The 20,000-nt window shown below is 45.3% G+C and overlaps 2 protein-coding genes across 2 annotated transcripts in view; both read right to left on the bottom strand.

Moving 5' to 3' along the window:
- The window catches only part of capn12 (calpain 12), an 11,938-nt gene extending 8,935 nt beyond the window's left edge, over window positions 1–3,003 (bottom strand). Inside the window, exons 1-3 of the mRNA XM_061073712.1 lie at window positions 2,800–3,003; window positions 1,830–1,899; window positions 805–923 (exon numbers count right to left, since the gene is read on the bottom strand). Of these exons, the coding sequence (XP_060929695.1) occupies window positions 805–923; window positions 1,830–1,899; window positions 2,800–3,003 (393 nt within the window). The remainder of the gene's footprint in view (window positions 1–804; window positions 924–1,829; window positions 1,900–2,799) is intronic.
- Window positions 3,004–10,959: 7,956 nt separating this feature from the next.
- Window positions 10,960–20,000, bottom strand: part of znf296 (zinc finger protein 296) — an 11,401-nt gene continuing 2,360 nt past the window's right edge. The window contains exons 2-3 of the mRNA XM_061072866.1: window positions 18,772–19,140; window positions 10,960–14,396 (exon numbers count right to left, since the gene is read on the bottom strand). Of these exons, the coding sequence (XP_060928849.1) occupies window positions 12,658–14,396; window positions 18,772–19,140 (2,108 nt within the window). The 3' untranslated portion in view covers window positions 10,960–12,657. The remainder of the gene's footprint in view (window positions 14,397–18,771; window positions 19,141–20,000) is intronic.

The raw sequence follows: 20,000 nt of genomic DNA, 5'->3' as shown, positions 1-20,000 counted from the left end.
ACTTGAATAGAGTGCATACCTGCACCGAGGCCAAACAGTCCTACTACACTGCTGCAGGAAATGACTAAAACCTCAATGTCAGCAGTGTTTTTCTTTCATAAGGAGTATTGTGTCCAGACAAAGTTTGGATAAGAGATGAGACCGAAACTAAACATGAGGAAGTTCTTGCATGTCGTGGTTTTATTGGTCAGCAGCCATAAAGCTGCCAGTCCCAGCGGAGAAGGGTTTGATGAGCAGATGTTCTGTGTCCTATATCTAATCGTCTGCACTTCCTCGGGAGCACTTCAAGGGGCTTTTTGGGCCCCAGGCAAAAAGGGATCTGCATCGGACCAAACCCTAAAACCCTGTGCTCCCTTGATTCTCTCATTATCAACATTATAAAATAAAGTGCATACACAAGCATTTGGAAATTCTAGTCTTCAACCAAGCCGCTCAAATTGTGACACTTTTGTCAGAAGGTTTGTGGCATGATGGGATCACGTTAGGGTTTCCCCTCCATGTTGTTGTTGCAGTCTTCTCTACACAGCCAGCCATGGAATTAAAAGTTAGAGTTGATTATTTGCTTCTTTTTATAACTTTTTTTATAAGCCGGTTCTCACAACAATTTCAGTCCTTCCCCCGTTACAACAACCATTTTTTAAGCTGGCTAACACTTTTTTCACTGTAATTCATCATTGGTATGTCAATTATTGCTACCATCACTTTTATTATGTGCACATATTGAATTATGAAAATAGATTTATTGGCCTGGTGTGTGAGATATGTGACTTTTACAACAACCTGCTGTCACGGCCCTGGACTTACCGTAAAGTGGAAGATCCCGGCAAAGGGTTTAGACAGGCTTTGGTTTGGTGGCACCACCTTCACAAAGAGCTTGGGGTGCATGGTGAGGCAGGACAGCGCCGCCAGCAGCCAACAGTTGCCTGGCAAACAAAAGAAAACATTAACTGGCACAGAAGAAACGTTCCGTGTTTCGTGTCTAAAAACTGTCTTTCAGTCTGCATCAAAGAGTTTGTCTTCATGTGACGTGATTGATGTTCTCGTGGGTTAAGCTCACACGCACACACGTGCATGTGCACACACACACGTAATGAGGCACAGTCGTCTCTGGCAGAGAACATCTGTTCGTGGTGTTTATTTTGTTGCTGTAACTGTGTAAATCATGAAAAACACGTCCTGCAGTTTGGAATAGTCATAAAATTCACCCTTGAGACGAAGAACAAGAAAAACAAGAATAAAAGGAAGATGTAAGCGAGAAGAGGACGAGGAGGAGGAGGAGAAGAAGGAGGAGGAGGAGGAGGAGGAGGGGGTTGTGTTGGTGTTGGTCATCACCATAAATCAGCACCACCATCATGTTAACATGCGACTAATGATTTAATCCAGGAATCTATGCAGAGAGTGAAGGAGTTTCATGTTGGGCAGAAAACAGTATTTTAGTTCAACCACAAATAGGAAACAGACTCACAACAGACACTTGAACACTATCTGTGGGCTGTTAAATATAGGGCTGGATGGGATATAAAGACCCCCAGGAGATTCTAAGTTTGGGAACCACAGTGTCACTCCTCTCTCCCCCTCGCTGTGCATTTGAAGTCGGCTCCCTGGGGTTGTGTTTTGCAGACATCAAGTTCTGCAAATTATTAGGATCAAATAATAGGAACAATCTGAACTATGTTAATGTGGAATGTTTCTGGGTTTAACTCGTCCAGGGTGTTGTGAAATACAAGATTAAGACAATGCTCCTTCTTTGGGGGAGAAAAGATGGGCAGGGCGCAGGAGAAGCAGATGTTTGTACTGTGGATGGAAGTTTTGTCTGATGATGTCCTCACCCAGTTGGCCCTGGCAGATATCTGTGGTCCCAGTCGTGCCCTCCACAAACACAGCGCTCTCACTGATTTCCTACAGAAAGGGAGCGAGACAACGTGAACACAAGATGCTGCAACAACACAAACTGAAACAACTGGTTATTCTGCAATTAAAATAGTTTTTTCGAGCAAAGATATGACAACTCCACTGATTCCAGCTTAAAGAATGCAAAACGTCGTTGATTTTCTGCTACGTAGGTGTAAATTGAATTGATCAGACAAAACTATAATTTGAATATGTAACCACAGACTGTTTGACACTGACAAAATGTAATTGTTGCACCAATTTAAGAAAATACAATGATTGGTAACACAAAATAAATGCATTTGTTCAAATTAAAATGAAACGGTTTTTTCCTTTTTTTAAGCTGGTTAACTCTTTTTTTTCAGTGTACAGACCAGATGATTCATCATTGGAATGCCAATTATTGGTATCATAACTTTTATTATGTGCATATAATGAATTATGAAAATAGATGTATTGCCCTAGTGTGTGAGATATGTGACTTATTCTCACAACTTTGTCAACCCTGTGGTCAAGAGGGATATTTTCTATATTTAAGGTGTTTTTGTTCCTGTTTTGAACAAACTGAGCTCCTCAGACCTGGGCCACACCTCGAGGGAATCTCTACAGCTCTTCCAAGAAAATAATGGGAGCTGCATTCTTCAATGTGAAGGAATCTCTATTTTTGAAATCTTGGAAGTTGCTAAAAAAGGCAAAACTTTTACCTGCAGACACCTTACTTTAAATAAGACTTTGTGTTGGGGACACACATATTTGTTCGCTTGTAGAATATACATTATTTTACAAGTTAATTATTATGGCAACGAATTGAATAGAGACCCACACCATTGATAACAGGTATAACAGGTCAGATCTGTAAAACATCTGGGACTATAGGTGACAACATGTCAGTGGTCTAAGAGGACAAACCTTGGGTCTCTGCCACTTGATCGCCTTCACTGGATCCGGGTCTTCGGGTAAACCGATGGACTCCTGCTCGGCAGGGAAGACCGGATCAGAGAACAGCTCCCCGGACTCCAGACTCTCCTCCAGGAGGCGCCTGAAGTCCTGATCCTTAAACCTGATCGGGTTCTCGATGGAGCCCAGAGCTGCAGGTACTTTATCAGTCGCCATGCTGAAGGAGGTTCAGTCAAACACAGACCCAGACTAGGCTTTAAGGAGCAGTCCGGGCCTTAAATACAGTAGAAAAGGCGCACACACCCACCACATCCATGCTGCGCCTCCCCGGCCATGCCCACGCCGGAGAGGTATGCAGATCGCCGGGGGCCGAGGAGAGCCAGAGCCCGGGTAATGACACGGTGCCAGCGGCCTCTGTGATCCAGCAAACATCCATCATCAGTCCGCGGGAGAGAAACAGAGAGAAGCCGCTGGTAGAAAAGAAAAACAACATAATAATGGTTATTTAACCGGACAACTGTGCAGAGAGTTCAATCAAAAGTAAAATATGTAGCCTGTTTTAACATGTGGGGAATCTGTGGATGCGTATAGACTGCAACATGTGTTTGTGTGTCACAGAAAATCCCTGATAAACAACACTTTCTTAGCAGAGTATCGAGGAATACAAATTTAAAAAATATATATTTTTCACTGAAACTACACCAGATGTTCCCTAGACCTGACGCTAGGTGACAGTCTTCTCCAGCTAAACGCACTGCCCCACTAATCACCACATATTCTCCATCCAGCGGTATTTACTGTAAATTGTGGTGGCATTAACTTAAAGTGAAATAAATGGCACTCTAACATCTGCATAAGAAAATTCTTTATTAATTTTGTCAAAAGGCTTCATTGTGGTTCTCACTTTGTCAGCTGTTGGAGAGGCTGAAAAGTACTTTAAGATTAAATGTTACAAAAGCAAATATCAAAGTTTTCTGCAGTAAAGTATATTTAGTCTGTTTTTATTAGTTTTGTTCGTTATAGAAAATGAGAAATGTAGGAAACTATGACAGCTTCAGTTTTGATTTACCCTATTATGAGATTCTCTCGAAACAGACAGAGAGAAAAGAGGACCTGAAAAACCATTCATGTGCTCATTTCTCAGTTATTGAAAGAAGACTGTCCCTGAGCACTTTATTCCTTCTGCTTTCAAACTGGCTCAATTATTTCAGAATCGATGCAGGACGTCCATGTTGCATTGGATCATTTCTGCACATTTGCCATCTGCACGTTTATGCTGCCAATCTCCTGTTCTTCCACATCTGGTGTTGTGTTCAGTGTCATGTTCATGAATCCACCTTGATCACAACTTATCCTTTGTGTTAAGATTCATTATTGTGCTGGAAATATAAGAAAATTATCAACTGTGGCCATGAAGGGATAAACTCTGTCAGCAGCAACACTCAGACCACTGACCACAGCTTGACACCATCAACATCTCCAGTCTGGACTGCTGCATGTTGGATCCATGGATTCATGCTGTGGACGCCAAATTCTGACCGTATCATCTGCAGCCTCGGTAGAAATCCAGATCCTTCACACCAGACTTTGATTCTCAGTCTTCATCAGCGGAACCTGTAGTGGTCTCACCTCAAGGTTCAGCATGTTACAGCTGCTCATCACAGTTGTAAAGAGTGGTTATCTGAGTAACCTTAGCCTTTCTGTCAGCTCCACCCTTCCAGTTTGATGTTTAGCTGGTGTTTATAAAGCACATTGGCGCTGGTCCAGCTCTGTGTCTTAAGTTCCGAGGAGGATTAATTTTCTCAGATCAGGCAATATGTTTTATTAATTACTATTCTTGTTTTAGTACCACTTTTGAATAAGGCCCCTTTTACCATTAACATTAATCAATCATTTACTAATGTTATATAAACCAGTTATACAACATCAATAAAAGGAGATTTTGGTTTTAAGATGAAAACCCCATCTGGTTAGCACTTCACTTCCTCCAGCAGGATGCACTGACTATGCACTGACTATTTTTGTAGCACTTTAGTTCATCGAACCGCAGCACTGATCTACAACAAATATTTAATAAATTATTAAATAATAATAATAATAATAATAAACATAAATTATTGAGATCAATGATGTGTTAATGTTTACATCTGGAGAATTGATTACAGATTAAATAGGCAGTTTAGTTTTTTCTGTTTTACAACCCGGCAACAAAAATGCCTTTTTGTTGTTGTTGTAGAATAGCCAATAACAATATCTTGTTAACAGTTTTCGGAATTAATGTGTTGGTATTAATTAATCTGAAACAGCCTTTAATAATTACTCATTAACATTTATAACTGCAGAGTTGAAGGTGATTTGTTTGTCTATACTTACCAGCCACAGAAATGTCACCACCTGACAACCCCCTTAAATGTTTTTATATCCTTATTTCATTTTTTATATTTCTATAAGGCCTTGCTGAAGTATGTATAAATAATTTCTAAAACTATGACTTATAATTGATATTAGCTTATTCACCCTTAAAGGCCTCCTCTGAGTTTTCCATCACCTAAATAAGAAAGTGGAGGAAGAATCCATTTATTTTCTTGAGACAAGAGAAATTAAACTTCAAGTTTTCATTTTAAAACACTTAGTACTAAAGTTTCATCACAACAAAATATTCTCACCTAATTGACAAAATGTTTTTGCCAGAAATTTAATTCAATATGTCTCAAAGTGGATGTTTCATATCAATAAGGAGGACTTGTGGTTTTACCGATTGTGAGCCGTCTCAACAGTTTTCAGAAGCGGTGCTCAGGCCTCCTCCTGGGTAAACCACTTGTGAACTCTGGCCTGGACTCTGATAGTCTGAAGTGGACGTCCAATTACCGCCAACCCCCCCCCCCCCCCCGCCCATGCTTCCCTGCCTTCTTGTGTTGTGTCCTTCATTAAGTTTAGGTGGATATCCATCGCCTATAAGCTGTTGTCCTGCCGTGCTCACTCCAGGCCTCTTCAGGCGTCCCTCCATCACACGCCTGATTACACTGAAAACGTGAGACTGACCGGGACTAAACAAACAAGAAGAATAGCGACACAGATCCACCTAATGGTCACCATTTAACTCCATTCATGGGCTCTCCATTATGTCCGTATGGTCTTTGAGGATGGGATTATAGGAAGCCTCAGTGACAAAGGTCAGAGGGCCGAGCAGACACTCCCACACCTCCATGACCTGCTCTGATCCCACGACCCTGGCACCAGCAGCAGCCCCCCCGGCCCCTCTCACTCTCCCTGCTGGTTAACCAGCTTTGTCCCGGCCCGTTTTCTGTTGCACGGCTCACACACATCAGCAAAGTGAAAGGCTGGAGACAGACAAATTAACCAGTCCCCAATAACATTCCTCGGCCCTTGGTTAGAACCATTCCCACGTATACTTGACATGTGCATTTTTTGGATTGTTTGATACTTTATACTGATATAAGTCAATACAGTTCAGAGGCAAGTATTGTACTTTTTACTCCAGTTACTTAGCAGATTAGGATTTTTCACTCAAAGTAATTTATCAGCTAATAAAATATGAGAAGTTGTGATAGATAAAACCACTCAATGGTATTTAAAGTAAGCAGGATCAGCTCCTTGCCAATCAACTTCTATACAACATTAAAATGCTCCTTATACTTGTAATTGCATCAGTACTCAAATCATGTAGTAAACAGTAGTATGTACTGAAGGAGGCCCTGTTAGCCTGTCCTGTTGAAGCACATTTAAGCTGATGATACTTCTGCCCTTGTCAAACCAGTAAGTGTGTCCGTTAAAGTCCACTGAGACAACATTCCCTCTTTAGGTAAATATTCTAGGACAATTAATGATTGCACTGTAGCAGATAAACAAATCAAGAGACAGATGAAGTGGACAGATCAAGAGTTATAGAACCAGGTCAACAGTGGATATGTGTTCACTGTGGAGGCTCCGGTTGAGGCAGTTGGAGACCACAGGTCACCTTCCCTCAGGCCGGCAAGGAGCCAACACATGAAAGCATTTTCACCTGTCACAGGACCGAACTCCACCTTCTGACCTTACTATGCATACTATGCAGGCAGCCCCTCTGACCTAAGTACCGCGTGTGTGTGTGCGTGGGTGTGTGTGTGTGTGCACGTAATTAGCTGAGCAACTGAATAACTGTGGGTGTGTTTGTGTCAGGTTCTCAAGGAGGGTCACCAGGTGCAGGAACAGTGATGTTTTTGTGTGTGTGTGTTGTGTGTGCGTGTGTGTTGTGTGTGTGTATGTGTGTGTGTGTGTGTTTATGAAAGACAAAGAGAGAAACAGACGTTTGAGGAACAGTTTGTGTTTAGGCAGGTATTTGATTGCCTCATGTCCTCCATCATATTTTCAGCTTGAAGCTCTATACGTGAACAGTACAGTGTCAGCGTGAAGACATGGATTAGATTAGATAACAGCAATGCAGCCTTTTAGACAGTGAAGCTAAATATGTCATTAAAATACAATAATACAGTTGATATCGAATTGACACACTTCCCCTGGTCTATTTGATATCAATTAACCTGAAGAGATCAGTTGGATGCATCTTTTGCCATTTTCCGCTAACTGAGTTTTCTTTAGATCATTTCTTTATCCCTTGTTTTCAGGTGTGGTAGCTCAATTTCACAAACAAGTTCTACATTTGGTTAAAATCATGAAGACGTTGTAGATTTCCCGACAGTAATATAACAGCCATACTTTAAACAGTAACAGAAGAGGTGTTGTAAAACTGCTGCACAAAAGAAAGGTTGTATTCTTTGGGTATATACAGAATGGATGGTTTTCTGTGTCAGCCACACCTCGTCTTTGCAATCTTTCAATGGACGACCTCAGCTGATCTCTGGGATGAAACCGAGCCCAGGACCTTGATTCAGGGAAGATCCTTATTTAGGTTAGATTTGAAATGTATTTTCAGCATCATTATCCGGCAACAATTTCTGCCTGTTTGATGGAACACTCTGTCTCCTGCTGTGAAAAAAGAGAAATCAGTGAACTTCCTCCTGCTTTGTTTTTACATCAACCTGCCTCCATTCTCACCGGCACTACCTCATTCTGAAACCAGACTCAACTGACTCTCCTCACTCACAGCTTGTCCTCAGTGATCAGTGACATTATATAACACCCCATATACGAATGAATCCTTGTCTTTCTGTCATCGCATTATCTGAAGGTGTTGAATGGCAAAAAGAGGGGCCACTTGATTGACGGGTGGATGCCTTGGATGGTGCAGCCTCTCACCCCGTCCTCCCACACTCTCACTGTTCGAGGTTGGGAGGGCGAGTGGAGGGAGGAGGAGGAGGAGGTGGGAGTGAGGTGCGATGGGTGTAATTCCACAGTTCAGGTTTCACTCTGCGGTCGTTGCGGGAGGAGGGACGAGGGAGAGAAGGTGGGGATTGTGGGAACTGTGCGAGGATAAAGAGCAGAGAGGGAGCCCTGCGGTTTGTCTGATTGCTCCCGAATGCATCTTTCCTTTTCTTGTTATCCCTGTCTCAGTCGGCCCCACTGATGATTTAATCCTCCACCTCAACTATTCGGATGAGGACAACAGGACAGGGACTGCAGAGATGATTGGAGTCTTCACACAGCATATCATAAAAATGTAATTAAATACTCCCAGTTAATTGGCTTTCTACATGACAAAACAAAATCTTTTCATGTATTAGTGCGGGCCTCTGATTGCCACAGGCCTCCCCTATAGGAAAGCAAACATACAGCTGATAAACTCCATTTGTTGTGAGCATTTTCAGAGCTCATCATCATAAATTTAATCTGAATTTGTGATTGCGATGCTACTGCCAGAAAACTATACGTCTCGTCTATAAAATCCATGACTACCGGTGAGGCCTAGCAGCCCGATGGCTCAGCCAGCAGTTTTTGATACTCTATTATGGCTTATGCAGTGGGTGGGGATCTATGTCAGCCCTGGAGTGCTTTCCCTTTCTGACACTAAAATAAGAGATTCTCAATTGCTGTTGGTAATTATGCATCCTCAATGCAAACTAACTACTGTGGGGTTCCCCAAGGTCTTGTTGTGGGTCCTATTCAGTTGGACTTGCATATACTTTCCCTTTGGCACATACAAAGTCATTGTGATGGTATCTGCTCACACTCTAATGTGGATGATTCTTATTTATACGTCTTGGTACAAAGTTTGGTAAAAAAAAGGCATCAAACATGTTTAAACTTCAGCAGGAACTAAAGTTGGGATAGCAATTTTTGTTATTGTTGGATTTATAGAATTAATTACAGCAACCTCTAATGTATTATACCCATCTGCAATGTTTCCTCTGTTGTTCTTTTGATGGTTTTGTTTTCACAATTTTTCATATGCAGACTAGTAAGTTTAATTATTGTTTAGCTGTTTAATGATATTAATAATTCGTTTTTTTTCCCTTTTTTCCAATAAGACTATAAAGGGCTGCCTTTGTATAAATAAACATTGAAGATATTTTAGAACCACTTACACAAATGTATACATACATTAAATTAGTATTCATCTATTTCAGAAAAGCAATTGTAAATAAAAATAAAATAGTAGAATAATACTTTAAACAATCTTGTTTTTATTTCCAATATTATGGATAATGTGGATAAAGTGATAGATGCATTTATCTATCTATCAACTCTCAAACTTACTGTCATTAGAGAGCAAATAAATTACAGATGTTTTCTCTTTACATCAACATATCTTTTCATTATAGAGGTGAACAGTATTTAACAAAAGTTGTGTTAAAGTGTGTGCGGCATATTGAATCCACCGTGTCCTGATTGTGTGTTTCTGTCCTGCAGCGACTTCTCCCAACTTTCACATCAACAAAAGCCGAGAAACAACTATTAAATCTCAAAGTCCACATTTCCACTGCCCTGGGGCACGCTCTGGTCAGAAAACACACACACACACACACGATGTTGACCTCACCCTCCTATTGGTGGACAGGATTATGTCCTCATGTTGGGATTGGCTGGTCTCTGGGTGCTGACACTGGCCTGTGCAGGGTTTGTGAGCCGCTCAGAGAGGTGTGGACTGCACGGGAAGACAAAGGGCACTCGGGGACAAGAGAAAGATATCCACTTGCTGTAGGGGCTTCTGCACAGTGTGTTCTGCAGTGTATCACCTTACCTGACATAATTGGGTCCATATGAGCACCAAATGGCGCTGGCTGTGGCGCCCAAACAGGCGAGCCGGGCAGAGTTCACCAGAGGGAGAGATGGAGGATGTTACCTGTGCCAACACAGCGTTCTCTGTCTCTGTGGAGATGAACGGACAAACCGACTCATCTGGGTCCGAGGGGCTTCTGTCTTCACTTCCTCCTTATTCTCTATAACACAATGGTAATTGGTAGGAGTGGGTGTGTGTGCATCTGGTGCAATAACCCCCCCCCCTCCTCCCATCCAACCCCACTCCTCCTCTTCATCTACCCAGCCCCCACCCTGTTGAAAGCTCATTAAAAGACCTGCTGTTAATGAGCTAGAGGGATCATGGAACTTCATCTTCATTTTTTTTGGGGGGGGTGGGGGGGTGGGGTTGGAGTTAAGGCCAGAGATGCTGGTGCAGAGGTTTTTTATGCCCTTAAAATGGAGTCAGCAATTATCCCAACCCCTTGACACTCCCCACCCACCTTGCCCCTGCTTCCTAACGTGCCCACAAACAATAACCAAACTGCGCCCCCCCCCCCCCACGCCTCATCAATTTTGTATCCTGAGAATTCCCTGTCGCTTGTGTCCCATCACAGCTCGCTGCACCCATCCCACAACCTGCTGGATGACTGACACCATCGCGAATAAATCTATACAACCACACATACCAGTAAGGATGTACACACTCTCATGCACACACTCACACACACACACACATATATTCAATGGAATTACATTACAGCGTTTCCAGACAAAGCCGCCAACATCCCAAAGATGTAAATAAGGAGTGAGGGTCCCCAAACCAAACACTCAAATTAAAAATTAATAACTCAGCGCTGACTGGGGTCCTCAGAGGAAGGACGGAGACAACATCCTGGTGAGAACAGACACTTAAAAATAGTTTCAAAAGCTTTGTTGTGGGTCCCAGAATGAGACTTTTTTTTAAAATTATTATTAATTAAACATGAATGGAAAAAAAACAACTTAAAAGGCAGAGAAATTCCACAATACAACACATTTCACCTCAATTCTTTTATTGAGGCTCCTCATGACATGGTACAAAATGCTGTGGAGTTTACAAAGACAGCAGAGTGGTACAGCTTCACAACAGCCAGCGTTCAGTGCTGGGAAAAAGTGGAGGGGATGTAACAGTGACAGGCAGATCATATTATTAATAGCAATAATAATAATAACAATAATAATAAGTATAGCAACAGCAAGTATGTGAATCTATGTACAAAAATATTGTCCCTGAACAGTTACACTGCATGCGTTCGCAATCATTCATCAAAGTATGAGCTGGTTTTCCCTGACACAAAGTATAGAAATTGTGATATTAAAGTCCTCACAGTAGTTATGAAAAATGGTGGTGGAGCTCTACTTAAAGTCTGACTCTGGTTGTGAGTTAGAATCCTCATCGCTGACACATGAGGATTCATCTGAAACACGACACGGGGATTCTGACCCGCTGCGCTCAGGACGCAAGGTCACAGGACAGAGGACTCAAGTAGAGGACCTGCTTTTTTTGTTGTCTTCTGTACACACACAACATTCGCACAACTCACTCACTCACGCAAGTGCTCTCCATGACCGCACCTCTCGACCCTGTAGTTCAGCAGTGAAACAGACTTTATCAGCTAAACAATCACCAACATGCAGCATTCATAAATTAGGAATAATAAACGCAAACACAGGCAACAACAAAAGGAAAGAAACAAACAGAAGGACAGTTTTAAATGGCTGCGAAACATGCACGAGCTTCAAGCTATCCGGCATTTTACAAATGTAAACAATGAAAGAGAGGAATTACCGTCACGATACTAAGTACACAGAGAGGGAAATAATGATACACACCCGTTTTCACATGGAGATAAAATGGCAGGGTGATTTCTTATGCATAGAAACTAATTATGGGAAAGCATCAGTAGGTGAGACTTTAAAGCCCCCTTCATTCACATTTATAAAAATTGAAAAAACAAAACAGAAGATGGTCCGTACATATTGTCACCGAGTCCGAGCGCAGCCTCGCGTGGCCCCGTGAGCCCTGTAAACATTATGTTAAGTGACAAGTGTTGTGACAAGCCAGCGCCTTTAAAAAGAGGAGTGTGAGAAGCTGCAGGCGGACAGTGTTTGGATTCGAATTACCCCCGAGTCTGTTCAGGACGTCTTTAGTCTTTAAAAGGTCTTCTCAAAAGGAAAACAGCTACAGGTAGCATAACATCACCCCTCCCCAATCTGTTGATACTGAAAATATATTAACATCGCTCTAGTGCTAAGGTTTTGTGTATTTGTTATTGTTCCGTTGGATTCGTTCTCTGTGTTATCTGAGAGTTCGTATCCGACGCCACCTGTCCAGTGGGTCACCGGAGAGATAAATCACTCGTCTTGTGCATCCTGCGCTGCAACATGGTGATCGGTTTCCTGTGTCGGTGTGTGGACTGTGGCGGTTCACTTCCTGTTCAGCAGCTCTGGTAATCTCCCTGTTGAATGTCACGGCCTTGTTTTTTTCTCTCTGTGGTCTGACAGAGCTGAAGGCACCTAGTTTCAGCAGGCGACGGGGGAAAACATGGCCGCTGCGTGCGCGAGTGCTGACGGAGAGGACCAGACCGCTGCCGGCTGTGATATCGCTATCAGGGGATGGAATGATTTCTTTCTATTTGCATGCTGAGTTCAAATCCTGTGCAGTGTTGTGTTAATGTCACCGGTGTGAAGAGCTCACACAGCCGAGCTCACCGCTGCACTGCTCTCAGGTGGGATCGTGCTCACTAGGGCCGGACTCCCGCTCTCCCTATACTCTGCTTGGATCTGGTCCTCCTCCAGCTCCATGTTGACCTCCGTTTTGCTCTCCGTTTCTATCTGATCCAAACTGGCTTCATCCTCCTCCATTTTCACCCCCACTGCTTCTTCTTCAGCTTTTATCGCGGCCAAAGTTTCGGCGGCGCTGGCCTGCGCGTACGCTCCGACGCTGCCGTGACTCAGGCCGTGCACTTTCTTCAAGTGTTTCTCCAGAGTGGCGTAGACGGTGAAGGGCACGCTGCACAGCTGGCACACGAAGGAGGCTTTGGCCCCCTGGGCACCGTGGGTCTTCATGTGGCGCGTCAGCTTCGAGCTCTGGGCGCAGGCGTAGTTGCAGAGGCCGCAGCGGTACGGCCGCTCGCCCGTGTGGCTGCGGCGGTGCACGGTCAGGTTGCTGCTGTTCCTGAAATGTTTCCCGCAGTACTCGCAGGCCTCGTCTTTCTTCTTCTTACTGGCTGAGCCGGCCGTTGTGTTGATGCTGTTCACGGCGACGCCAACACCTCCCACTACACTCCTGCGCTCGTTCTCCCTCTGCCACTCCTGCACTGCCTCGCTGACTTTGGCCGAGCTCCATTCCGTCTCCTCCTCGATGATCTCTCCTCTCTCGTTCTCCCACTCTCCGACTCCTCGCACTCGGTCGCCCATCTCTGGGCGTTTGGGCGTGCAGTTGCCGCTGGCGATGCCGCTCTCGCCGCTGCCCCCCGTCTCTCCGCTCTCCAGTGAGCCTTCAGAGGGGCTGGCGCATGGCGAGGTGTGCTGGGGCTCCCCCTGGCCTTCTGCCTCCTCCTCCCCTCCCTCTCCTGCCTCTCTCTGGCGCTGGTACAGCCGCAGCAGCTCCCTGTCTGGCGGTCGAACCTGCGATGTCAGCAGCATCAGGCCTGAAGCGATGGAGGGGTGCTTGGGCATGGACAGGTCCAGCTCACTGGGGCCCTGGGCCCTCACATCCTTTCCCATGTTTCCAGCTGGTTGCATTTGAAACCTCATCCCCTGTCTTCCTATCTCCTCCTCTAATATCAGCGTGTCCACCGACTCATATCCACTTCCTCCAGCATCTCTGTGATTGCTCCTTATATGGCGGGCCAGCTGGCCGCTCTGGGCGAAGGCCTGCCCGCACACTCCACAGTGATAGGGCCTTTCGCAGGCGTGGGTCCGGCGGTGGGTGGACAGGGCGCGCAGCGACTGGAAGTTCTGGTGACACAGCTCACACTGGAGGTCTGCCTGGAGGATGCCAGTCCGAGGAAAGGGAGACGCTGCTGGGGGAGAGGAGGATGGGGACAGCATCAGCCCTTCGGGTGAGCTGCCAGTGGTGCTGTTATTCCCTTCGGCGAGCTCCCTGAGCCGCACTGAGAAGTTCAGAGCCTGCAGGTGACTGGAGGAGGAGGAGGAGGAGGTGTGTGTCTGACGGGAGCGACCGAGGCGCAGGGCGGAAGGCTGGAAGGCTGACGCAAGAGCTTGGCTCAGGTGGCGTGGGTCCAGAGTGGCTGCAGCTGGTTTGTGCTCTTTGAAACCTTCTCCACCTCTCATGTCCACGGCATCCTCCATGTCCTCCTGGTAGATGCTGAAGAAGTGTGTGTGCTGAGCGTGCTGCAGGAGCGCCCAGGCAGACGGAAACACACCGTCACACTGCTGGCAGGTGAAGTAGGACGGCTCCTCAGGCACTGCAAAACAAAAGATAGATAGATTTAGCAATTTTGATTCATGGGTGACGGCAAAAATAGATAGAGAGAACATATCATTTGTTTGAAATATCTTGGAATGAAACAGATTTCTTTGGCCACTTTGGTGAAAGAGAAACAGGCTGTGAACACAGAATTACATTTTTAAGAAGCTTTGCTGGCCAATCAGTTTCCTTATGACACATCCAGCAGATCCACGGCTGTTTGTGTCCACCTGATGAATGAGTCCAACATTAACTCTCTATTTAGCTTTTAGTTTTAAAAATCTGAACATGACAATAAGAATCCGGGATCAGGTCCGAGCCAGGTGAGGCACAAGAGGAAAAGTAAAAAGTGAGTGGAGAAAGAGACACGAGAGTTGGACCCACAGCAGAGGAGAAGCTTAAAGGCAGATGCTCACTCTCCATTCAATGTAGTCCTGTGAAACCACCTTAGAGCACTACAAGTCCATCACTAATACACGTATAGACAGTGTGTTTTTAGAGGGTTTTTGGGAAATGAGGGGAACTGAAGGATTTCAGGATAACTATCTGTGGTTCCTCTTTTTTTAAACCGATTACTACAGCTTGAAAGTTGAAAACATGACAAGGAGTCCCCGGGATCAGGCCAGAGCCCGGTGAGGCACAAGGTTAAAAAGAGTTGAGGAGAGTCGGAGCCACAGCAGAGGAGAAGCTTAAAGGCAGATGTTCACTCTCCATTCAATGTAGTCTCGTGAAACCACTTTAGAGCACTACAAGTCCATCACTAATACAGCAAATAGACAGTGTGTTTTTAGAGGGTTATTGGGAAATGAGGGGAACTGAAGGATTTCAGGATAACCATCTGTGGTTCCTCTTTTTTTATACCGATGAGGCACAAGGTTAAAAAGTAAGAGTTGGGGAGAGAGGGAGAGTCGGATCCACAGCAGAGCGGGAGCCGAGAGGCCGACAAAGAGACGAGCCGTGTCGCAAAGTACATCTGGAGATATTTTTATATGTGTGGATAGCTTTGTCTCCTCACCGAGAGCCACTCTCCAATTAAGCTGCAAATTGCTAATTAGCAGAACGTAGCAAACGAAGGCTTTATGCAAATCAGGCTCTGACTCAGCCTGCTTGACAAATGAGGCCGTTCTGCATAAATCAAAATTGGAGAGAAGATCCCCAAATTGAGGAGGAAAACAGTTCTTTCTTTTTTTTTTTTTTTTGGAGAGGTTCAAAGCCGACTCTGGTATAAGCCTCTTTCATGTTTCCTCAAGTCAAATCCTTCTGTATTTTACTGGAGGGGGGGGAGGAGAGTGAAGATGAAAAAGACAGCAACTGTTTCTCTTTCTCCCTCTCTTTCTCTCCCTCTTTCCCCTCGCCCGCCCGCCCTCCCTCTGTCTGGAGACGAGAGGAGCCGCGGTTGTTCATGTCCTTTAACCTAGCCCGAGGAGGAACCCAGGAGAAGTTCAGATACTTCTTTTAAAAATAGGGTGAAGAGTGAGAGCGGAGGAGGAGGAGGAGGAAGGAGGGGAAAAGAACCCAGATAGACAGATAGGTAGGTCAGGGCTCTGGAGATGAAAAGAAAATTAGATAAAAAAGATTATAATGTGGTACAGGGGGGCCGAGAGACACCGCGGAAATATGTCACCCCTTTGGATTGTGCTTGAGACCCATCCTCCAACCCCGGCTCTCCTCACCCTCCTCCCCAAAACCCTCCAAATCTTTCCCTGAAGGGGTGATGAGGGGGTAGGGGGGCTTTTGTCTCGGGGTCCTGGAGTGAAACACAATACCCAGCCAGTTTCTCTCTCTCCTACCCGCTCCCTCTCTCGCTCCTTGTCTTTTTTTTTTTCCCTTTCGCAAGGATTCCCATTTGGCCCGGGGTAGCACTTGAATATTAAGCAGAAGCAATAACTACTAATTAAAAATGCAGATTGGCTGGGAGCACTAACGAGCAGCAGGCAGAATCTCTTCTCCCTTGGGAGGCAGGGGGAGGAGAAAAGAGAGAGAGAGAGAGGTGGTGGTGGTGGTGGTGGTGGTGGGGGGGGGGGGGATTGAAAGAGGGCAAAGTGAAAGTGTGTTGAAGATGGGAGAAGAAATGAGGATGATGGAGGGGGGGTGAGGGGGAGTGAAAACAAACAAGGAGAATAAATAAAAAAGGAACGAGACAGATGCACGCGGCTCTTCAGTAATCCACCCCCCCCCCCCACCTCTCTCTCCGCTTGAATACAAAAAGATGGATGGGGGGGTAGCGATGCATCGTGGGATAACTGCTCCTTCACTTCTCCTTCATCTCAGACATTCAGTTTCTCTCCATCACAAACAAACAGCTCGAGCAAAACAAGCGTTCCGACCGCTCCCGAGGCCGAAAGGTTCCAAACCTGCTCGGTGCCGTAGTAACCACTCGGCAACGCAGGAGATGAATCTGGGTTCAATTTACATTTTAAGAGCAAAAAACTCCAAATTTTTCAAATTAAACTTTAATCCCAAACTTATCCTCTTTTGCATTATTCAAAAACGCTGCCGTGCTCTTTCCCTGCGGCCTGGTGCACGCGTCGGGTTCGTTGTACAAACCGCCAAATTTACCGAAGTCTCTCGGACTGTGAGTGAGAGGCAGAGCGAGAGATGAGAAACAGAACATGAGAGGTTGTGGACAAACGGAAAAGTGTGCGTGCGATCGTTCCCCAGAGCGTTACACAAAGGAAGGAACTGCAAAACGTGTGGGTTCGTGACAGAGAGGGTTTCAACACGTGCAGAGGGGCATCGGCACCTTGTGTTTCTCAAGATGCTCTGACCATTTGCAACATCCTCTCTCACACTCACAAGTGCACAATCACCTTCACACACACTGACCTTTGCAGGGAAAGTACAACACAACTAACACACACTGATCGGGAACATTTCCAAAAATAACTTCTCTGACGATTCATGAGTTGCTTGGGATTTGATGGACTTGACCCCGAGAGTGAGAAGCTCTATTCTACAAATCCCTCAAAGGCATTTTTTTTCACTTTTCTTTTCTCAAAAATCAATAGACAAGTGAAAGAAGACCTTTGGGGAAACCAGCGGTAACGCATAATCATATTTTATGCAAAACAAGAAGAGAGAGATGAGAAACATGACGGACAGAGGAGGGGAGAAATTTCAGTTATCGGGGTCATCAAGATTCACAAGTAAAGGCGATTACAGAGATGTGGTCATAACTCCCCTTTAGTGAATGAAAGAGAAAAACATCTGAATGTTTTAATGAAGCTGAAACAAGAAGATGGGCAACAATGATCCTTTGAGTCACTTTTCAAGCAAAATTGTTGTTTTCAGCTTCTTAAATTTGAATCTGATGTTGTTTTCTTAGTCTCTGGTGACGAGAGTGAATATATTTGGGTTTTCGACGACTGATCAGACAAAACAAGTCATTTGAAGATGCCCCCTTGGACCCTGGAATCAAGTTCTTGATCAAAAGATGAATCTGGAAAATAATAATTTGTCACAGCACTAGTTTGTTAATCGGTGCCGGTTTCTCTGACGATTCATGAGTTGCTTGGGATTTGATGGACTTGACCCCGAGAGTGAGAAGCTCTATTCTACAAATCACTCAAAGGCATTTTGTTTTTCACTTTTCTTTTCTCAAAAAAATCAATAGACAAGAAGTGAAACCAGACCTTTGGGGGAAAGCAGCGCTAACGCATAATCATATTTTATGCAAAACAAGAAGAGAGAGATGCCTGAAGAGACAGAAATTATGAAAACAAGACAAGGGGGGGGGAAGCAGGAGAAGATGATGCATGCGATGGAGAAAAACTCGGGAGGAAAGAGAAGATTCCCAGGAGCTCAGGTGGCTCGGGCCCCGGGGGCAGCGGGTGCCGCACATGATGCAACGTCCTCCGTTCCAGTGTCATGATGGCGAGCGGCGCTGCACCAACACATCACAGCCGCCTCAACGACTTCAAAGGACGTGCAGATGGTTTCAGAAAGACTGGAACACGCTGCTGAGAGAAGCGTGGCGCCAGGCCTCTGTTGTCCGGCGCTCGGGAAACATGTTTACGTGGCCCCTTCACCTCAGAGACCGGCAGGCAGGGAGCTGGGACCCGGCTCCGGAGCTCAGGTGCTCAGCGTGCGGCCCCCCCCAGGGGACCCCCGGTGCACTCGCAGCGCTCCTGACTCCCGTCCTCTCCACACAATTAGCCCGTGCGTCACTAACTCACGTGGGTCTGCTAATGGCAACGGCTAGCTAATGAGCTGGACTCCAGGGGGGGGGGGGGGGGGAGATGGGGGGAGGTAGCAGTTGTTAAATGAAGAGGGGGGGGGGGCGGTTGAAAGGGGGGGGGGGGGAAAACAACAAAACAAAACAGAAACACAGAGTCACCAATTAGCAACCTGCCCTCTTTTACTGGTTCTCTCACCTGCTCTGCTGGGTTCCGCCTTCACGCCAGGCTCCTCCCCCCAGACCTGGTCCCCGGCCGCCGCCCCTCTCCTCAGCTCGATGAAGCCCGGGCCCAGCTTGGCGTTGGCGACGCGCTGCCGGGTCGGGTGGGCAGGTGAGGGGGGCGTGGTGGTGGCGTGCGTGGCTTGGCTCCGGGAGCCGCAGCCGCCCTGCTTGTGCTGGATGAACGCCAGGATGTGGGCCAGGGGGAAGGCCTGGCTGCAGCGGCCGCAGGTCAGGAGGTCGCGGCCCTCACTGGGGGCTCGGACCTGTGGAGGAGGAGGAGGAGGTGGAGGAGGAGGAAGAGGGTCTTCTGGTATGCCGGTGCCGTCCGCCATGACAGTGGCATCTGAGAGGGGCAGAGGAGGGGAGACATTTCAGTTATCGGGATCATGGAGATTCACAAGTAAAGGCGATTACAGAGATTTGGTCATAACTCCTCTTTAGATAGATAGAGAGATGATAGATAGATAGATAACTTTATTCATCCCCGAAGGGAAATTAAGTCGTCATAGCAGCCGGTATATTTGAATACAATAAAATACAATACAATAGAATAAAATAAAAAATATTGAGGTAGAAAGAATAAAAACAGAAACACAAGATAAATAGGTAGATAAGGTGCAGTGGCAAGATGATGGTAATAGTACTGATGATATGATGGTAATGTTATTGTAAGACAGTATATAAAAATAGTACCGTATATATAGTATATAAGAGAAAAATATCTGAATGCTTTAATGAAGCTGAAACAAGAAGATGGGCAAAAATGATCCTTTGAGTCACTTTTCAAGCAAATATGTTGTTTTACGGTTCTTAAATTTGAATCTTATGTTGTTTTCTTAGTCTCTGGTGACAAGAGAGTGAATATATTTGGGTTTTCGTCGACTGATCAGACAAAACAAGTCGTTTGAAGATGCCCCCTTGGACCCTGGAATCAAGTTTTCTTGATCAAAAGATGAATCTGGAAAATAATAATTTGTCACAGCACTAGTTTGTCAATCAGTAGATGTTTCACAATTGAATCTAGAACTGGGGTGTAAGGCCTCTATTGTAAATCCCCCCCTGGATGTTTGGACACATTAACTCTGTGACCAATCAAGAAAGAAGAAGTGACACATTATACATTACATTTATTTTCCTTTAAATCAAACATATATACAAATTTGGCAAACGTTGTTTTCAGGTTTCTTAAATTTGAATCTTATG

Source organism: Limanda limanda, chromosome 6 (assembly GCF_963576545.1).
Source record: "Limanda limanda chromosome 6, fLimLim1.1, whole genome shotgun sequence".
In the NCBI taxonomy this organism is placed as follows: domain Eukaryota; kingdom Metazoa; phylum Chordata; class Actinopteri; order Pleuronectiformes; family Pleuronectidae; genus Limanda; species Limanda limanda.
This window is presented reverse-complemented; position numbering and strand designations above follow the sequence as displayed.